Source organism: Micropterus salmoides, unplaced genomic scaffold (assembly GCF_014851395.1).
Source record: "Micropterus salmoides isolate LMB-PRFRI ecotype aquatic unplaced genomic scaffold, ASM1485139v1 Ms_hic_scaffold_11, whole genome shotgun sequence".
Lineage (NCBI taxonomy): Eukaryota > Metazoa > Chordata > Actinopteri > Centrarchiformes > Centrarchidae > Micropterus > Micropterus salmoides.
Window position 1 is genome coordinate 3470502 of NW_024040152.1, and position 7146 is coordinate 3477647.

General features: G+C 37.5%; 1 protein-coding gene across 11 annotated transcripts; it reads left to right on the forward strand.

Annotated features, from left to right (window-relative positions):
* Positions 1–1324: 1324 nt before the first annotated feature.
* On the forward strand, positions 1325–6897 carry LOC119896967 (C-type lectin domain family 12 member A-like). Of its 11 annotated transcripts, none has more exons than XM_038710452.1 (7): positions 1326–1515; positions 2427–2504; positions 4110–4235; positions 5138–5548; positions 5638–5801; positions 5933–6045; positions 6122–6897. In XM_038710452.1, the coding sequence occupies exons 1-7, from the start codon at positions 1377–1379 to the stop codon at positions 6246–6248; spliced, it is 1158 nt and encodes a 385-aa protein (XP_038566380.1). In that variant the 5' UTR covers positions 1326–1376; the 3' UTR covers positions 6249–6897. The 11 variants fall into 11 exon arrangements, with proteins under 11 accessions (XP_038566383.1, XP_038566384.1, XP_038566380.1 ...); XM_038710454.1 differs by having other exon boundaries at positions 4119–4235; XM_038710453.1 differs by having other exon boundaries at positions 1327–1515; positions 4116–4235.
* Positions 6898–7146: the final 249 nt, after the last annotated feature.

A 7146-nucleotide genomic window follows, 5' to 3' on the forward strand; every position in this document is an offset into this window, starting at 1 on the left:
AACAAAAATGTGTGTTTGTGTATGTTAAAAAATAAAATTATAATTGTAACCCTATCTTCCCAGCAGTGAGCCCCAAAGCAGCCTCTGCGTTGTGTTAGGTGAAGTGTCCTGGGGCAAGAAGGAGAGACAGGGAACGGGACACCCAGTGGTGGTAGAGGCAGAACAAACTCTAACGGTTTATTGGCTTGTGAAACACAAAACAGAAACTCAATCAGTTTCCAAGACACTTATTGACTCATGAATCAATTACGAAAATAAAATAAACTTCAGATTCCATATTCCAGAGCTAGCAATAATTTAAAGAGCCACAACAAATCTTTTACCCTGTTAAGCATGCTCAGGAAAGCTAGCTCACCCATACCACACAATTAACTATTAGCATGGACATTGTGACAACATTAGACTTTCGACTTTAGACATTAGACAGAACAGGTCCTATCAGTTACATAATCACATTGGGAACGAGTGTTCTGCATATGTTTAGAACACAGACAGTAACATTAACGGTATTTAAGTGTTTCTAGTGGTATAGTGCTCGGGGGCCCTCCTTACCTTGTGAAACACAAAACAGAAAGTAAACCAAGGCGACTCGGGCACCTCACCGTGGCTTCGGGGCCCGCGGTGAATAAACGACCAGAGTTTGAAATCAAAGGGATTTGTGGTTCCAGAAATATAAAATAAATGTATGTCTATGGGAGTGTTATTTCATATACGGTTAATAGAATCAGAGTCAGCTTTATTGCCAGGTATGTGTTCACATACGAGGAATTTGACTGAGGATTGAAGTGCCACCTAGAGGTCAATTGACACCAAATTTCATACAGCCCCCTGGAAGTCGTGCCAGATAAGGTCCCCGAGTTTGGTGTAGATCGGTCATTATATATAAATTATATATTCGGGTATATTTGTTAAAAAAAAAAAAAAAAAGAATAAATAAATTAAACAGTAAACGTGTGTAGTATTAATAGACAAGAAACAAAAAATACAACTAAAAAATCAGTGTCAAATCTGAAACTAAAAAACTAAAAACAAATAAAGGAACAATTACTGAAATGACAAAAATAAAAATAATAATAATTTAAAATTTTATAGTACAATTGTTTATAAAATTTATCAGTCTAGTCCGAGTTTCCACTGGTTGTCCTCAGTTCGTGGCATGAGGAGATATATTTTGTTGCAATGATTTGTCATTCTGGCATTTCTCCCAGTAAATAGGGAAGTTTCTGTGTGTCTGAATTCGGGGTATATTTGGGAAAGTGTTTTTCTCTTAAGGTTTCATATTTTTTCCTTTCTCAACTAAAAACGGAAGTTGCTCATATTAAGGCTGTGAGTGACAGACCCAGCTAAACAAAGGAAACAAGCAGTTCCCCAAGACGATGCTCTGTGGTTTAACAACTGTGGTTATTCTGTCTACAAGTCAGATAGAACTCAACAGAAGGACTGTAGCGATGGCGGAGGAGGAGGTCAGCTACGCTTCAGTTGTATTCAAAACTAACAAGCGTTCCCCACCTGAAGGTAAGTTCAGTTTTTTTAAATCAAGAAAGATTTCTTAAAACCCATCATGTCATTGATATGGATCAGATACTGTATCCTTGTTTACACATCAATCTGCCTGGGCCCCCACACGGCCCAGCTGGTTGTTCTAGGTGGCTGATCTCTGTGTGATCATCATCATAATGTGATTTCTTACACTAGTATTTTCTCCAGTAAAACTGGACAGTAAATACACATGAAATAATATTAAAGTCATATTTTATTATCCTGTTAGTAACATTTTTGTGCAAACGATGAAAACGTTAAAAATTGGGGCCCCATTTACTATATTGGCAAAAGAAGTTGATGTATCCAGAGAAAGAATGAGCAGCATGACATTTTGGAAATGCTGTTTTGTAAACTGTTTAAATTGTGGTGAACTCTCTATAAATGTTCAGCTGTTTAGAATGGTTGTGTCATCTGAACTAAGATAAATTAAAATCAATTGTTGTAGTCTCCAAAACATCTATTTGTCATATATGTCATATACATATTGAAGATATTGGATGTAAACGGATGAGTTTTAGTTTGCTTTTGTTTGATAGTGCCCATTTATGTAACCCACACTGGAGATTCCACTGACCACAGCTTCCTAAAACCAGGCAGAAGCATTCGTAATGAACTGGTTATTTTAAAAATGTTTCCCATAAAATGCAGAGTTTCCCCTTTCATGATCTGCTGAATGTGAGAGTTGGTTAATTTGGGTTTTAGCTGCCCTGTGAAGGTCTACACAGAATACAGTTCTGGGAAAAACACTGAATTATTTCTCATTCTAACAGAAGATACTGGGACAATAGCAATAAATTCAAATAATCTAATAAACCTGTAAAAGCTTTTAAAATGTAAACAAAATGAAGCAATTAACCACAAGATTGTGTTCTTCAACCTTTCAGCTAATAAGGAGGAGGAAACTGTGTACAGTGATGTGAAGGTGCGAAGCAAAACAACCGAAAAGACTGCTGACACAAACAGTAAGTTGTAAAGAAAAATGTACACAGCATTCAGTAGAGTAATAATAATAATAATCCTTATTTGTAGAGCACTTTTCAAAAACAAGTTACAAAGTGCTTTAACAAGTGTAAAGACAATAATACCCAAGAGACAATAATACAAAAAAACAATACAAGATAAAAGCATGAAAACATTGAAAAGACTAAAATACAGATAAATATAAAATTAGTAAAATACAATAAAATAAAAGGGATAAAATAAAGTCAAATAAGATCGGGAAAGGCTCTCCTATAAAAGTATGTTTTAAGAAGGGACTTAAGAGAGTTCACTGACTCAGCCGACCTGATTTCCTCGGGCAGGCTGTTCCAGAGCCTCGGGGCCCTGACAGCAAACGCTCTGTCCCCTTTAGTTTTCAGTCGAGACTCTGGAACAGACAACAGACCTCTGCCCGAGGATCTCAAGGTACGTGCTGGTGTATATGGGACTAAAAGGTCAGAAATATAACAAGGCGAGAGGCCATGAAGAGCTTTAAAAGTGATCAATAGAATTTTAAAGTCAATTCTAAAACATACTGGGAGCCAGTGTAATGAAGCTAAAATAGGAGTAATGTGGTCATATTTCTTTGTTCTGGTTAAAAGCCTGGCAGCTGAGTTCTGGACAGTCTGGAGTCGATCAGTAGATTTTTGGGTTAAACAGGTGAAAAGGCTGTTGCAATAAACCATTCTAGGGCAGTAGCAGAGATCCCCACCCAGTGCCTCAGTCTGTCTAACATGATGTTGTGATCAATGGTGTCAAAAGCAGCGCTAAGGTCCAGGAGTACAAGGACTACACAGAGTATATCTATTAATACTACTATTACTGCTACAAATACTACCTCAGATTTATCATTATTACAACTATTATTCAGCCTGTGAAAACAGTAGGAGCTTTGTTAATAACTTAGAGACTGCTAATTTTAACAAAGACTTACAAACTGGGGGTGTGGAGTTCAAAAAGATGTTGCTGTTTCACAGGCAGGGAAGCTCTAGTGAAAAGATAAAATCACCTTGAATTATGGGAAGTGTAGGATCCATTGTTTTTGGAGTTTAAGCCATAGTAGGGAATTTATATTTTGAGATTTTCTAATCTGTATTTTGCCAAGTGTTTGACGAGTGCTTCAACTGCAACATTTTACAGCCACTAAAACTACAGAAATTCTGCTGTTACAACTACCACCAATTCTTCTATTACTGCTTCTAATGCTACCACTACTTCTAGCACAATGGCAAAAAGCCATTTGAAAGCCAAAAAAACAGGTTCACACATTTTAAAGTCCATCATTAAACAAGGTTCCCATGTGAATACTGAAACATGTTTTGCTGCCTGTAATAATTTCCTTTGTAATGTGCTTCGACTGTAAGAGATGGGAGACAAAATGTAAAGTCTTTGTTCTGTATAGAAATGTGTTCCAAAGTTCATCTGAAGCTTTTAGCAGTCTGAGTTAGTCAAATCATGTGGGTATCTTTACTGTCTTTTACTTACTGACTTTTTAATATAAAAAAGTTTTTTTGGTGTAAAAATCCTGTAACTTTGAAAAGTACCCAGTTGATTTGGTTAACTCAGACTTAATTATATCTGTTGTTTATTCTCAGCAGGACTTTTGCCAGACAAGAAAACAAACAGCAGAGGTCGCTGCTATCAGCAGGTGGCTTGTTGTTTGGGGATTCTTTGTGTCATTTTGCTGTTGGGCATCATAGCAGTCTGTGTCTACAGTAAGTATACAAAACAGGTAGTCTATGCAGTACCTCAGACTCAGACATGAGGCAGAACTTAGAAAGAATAACAGCACCAGTTTTCCTCTGTAACATTACTATAACCATAACCAGAGGATCTATTAACAGGTTGTTTTACCTATAGATTTCTGCCTCTAGTCTAAATCTGTTACAAACAAAGTTCATTTCTCGACACAATATAGACAGTAGACAGTACGTAAGCAATAAGACTGTTCTTGGTAATGTGACTTTTATTTTTGACAATGTTCAACCATTTATTCCATATTCTGCCCATTGTAATGTAGAGTGCAGCATCTCGGAAAGCATCAGGCCAACTAATAAAGCCAAAGAAAATAAAAGACAAATTTGAAAAACAAGTTGAGTTGATTGAATATATCTTTCATATACAAACAGAAGCCACAACACAGCAGAGGAAGACTGGTGACAGCATTAGTGTGTATGTAATGTATGCATAAAAGGCATTAAACAATGAGTCAAATGATATTCTATATTTTTTTCCACTGTCAACATATTCCATGATCAGCCCCAAACCAACACTGAATTGATCCTACAAACAAAAGTATCTGTGTATCAAAGACTTATCCAGCTGTGCCATAGAAACCCACAAATGTCTACAAACTATGAAAAACACTTCAGCGAGTCACAGTGTTGCACTGGGTGACATGTTCCTTCACTGTCCCACAGACGCAGTCCTGCTGCCATAAAGGCCTGCTAGTGCACAGCTGAAAGAGCCTGGCTATTTTAGGCAGTGTCAAATATTTAAGGGTTCAGTAGGAACCAAAGGTCTTAGGAAGTCCTACAGCTCCCATAAGTCTAAAAAACACAAAGCTTCCAAAAATGCATCATTATTATCACTCAAGAAGCTTATTTCCTATTTGCAGTTGTTACATTAATTCATGAAAGTGAGCAGAATCAGCTGAAAGAAAACCAAACGATTCTACTGGCTCTCAATGGAAACCTGACAAACCAGAACAACAAACTCAGCTCAGAAAATGAAAACCTGAGGAGGGAACACAACAATCTGACAGTCCAGTTGGAGAACCTGACACAAGCCTATACTGTCTTAAAAAGTAACATCACAAACCTGTCTGCAGAAAACCAGAACCTGACATCACAAAACACCAAGCTGTCTGCAGAAAACCAGAACCTGACATCACAAAACACCAAGCTGTCTGCAGAAAACCAGAACCTGACATCACAAAAAATGAAGCTGGAGACAAAGTGGAATGAGCTCAACGTCAGTCGAGCTCAGTGGAGCATTGATGCCTACTGCCCAAAACCAAAGAACCAAAGTATGTTCAGATCCCATGATTAAAGTAAAAAATAATAATAATTTCACAACGCAGTAACAATGTTTATCGGTTTGTCTCTGTTGTTTCAGACAGACAGTGTAAAGCTTGTCAGGATGGCTGGTTACCCTCCCAGTCCAGCTGCTATGGGATTAATGACCCTGATGTTTCTGGTCAGAAAACCTGGGAAGAAGCTCGAGAAAACTGCAGAGGAAAGATTTCAGATTTGGTTGTTATAGCTGATCAAACGGAGAAGGTAACGAGAAGACAGCCTATATTCAAAGAAAGTTTATTTTGTGTAGTTCTGAACACACTGAGTCTGTAGGCCACAGTGTGTTAATTTAAGTATAGTGTTTAAATATCTGATAACTGTCTCTCTGTTGTCAGACATTCATCAGTAATAACAGTTGGGGCAGTTCAGGAACCAAGGGATACTGGATTGGCCTGAGAGCTGAAGATGGGAAATGGAAGTGGGTCGATGGAAGTGTTCTGACTGAAAAGTAAGAGACACATTCATAAACATTTTGAAGCATAAAATCTATCAACCTCCATCTAAACATCATGTTCTTCCCTCAGCTCCTGGATACAACAACCTGCTACCAACGGTCAGTGTGTAATTTCTGTCCAGACAGAAGGATGGAAATCAGTGAGCTGTGGTGCCAGAAACAGATGGATCTGCAAAAAGAAGGCTTTATCTCTTTAAACACTGCAGTCATACTTGAGAAGGGTACTGGGGACTAAAAAGTTAAACATTTTTCATGCGTGTGCAAAAAAACAGATCCTCTAATATAAGTGTGTTCAGGTTGTTTGGGTATTCTGCCTCCTTGTCTCATCCAGTACAGTCCCAAACTGTCCTGTGTCTGTCTAACGGGGATGCTACCACATCAACAAAGCAAAAATGTATGCCAGTGCACCGCAGAGTACAGGATAGGTAGATTTCTGTTAAAATATGGCTCATTAGATTGAAAGTATTTTAACTTTATTTTTAAAATGCCAGAGGAAAGATAGGTAGGAGAGATTTTGAATGTGCAGAAAGTTTTGAACATGAACAGAAAACCTGCTGAAACACAGGAACTAATAAAGTTCAGGGGTTTATAAATGAATTTAATTAATTAATGTATCGTTGAGATGAAAACATGCCACATGCTAATTTTTTTAGAGATTACTTCCCCAAACAAAAGACAGAAAAGAGGAAGGAAGACTAATTTAAAGCTCTCGCCCTGCTATATCTCCTTTTAGTCCCATACACACCAGCAGTCTGCAGTCTGTTCCACAGTCTCAACTGAAAACTAAAGGGGACAGAGCGTTCGCAGTCAGGGCCCCGAGGCTCTGGAACAGCCTGCCTGAGGAAATCAGGTCCACAGTGAACTCTTTTAAGCCCCTTCTTAAAACATACTTTTATAGGAGAGCCTTTCCTGATTTTATTTGACTTTATTTTATATTTTTTAATATTTATTTTACACATGTATTTTATTGCTTTTATAATGTGTTTTACGGATTTTATTGTCTTTGCACTTGTTACAGCACCTTGTAACTTGTTTTATAAAAAGTGCTCGATAAATAAAGATATTATTATTATTCCTAGATATATTAACTCAGCA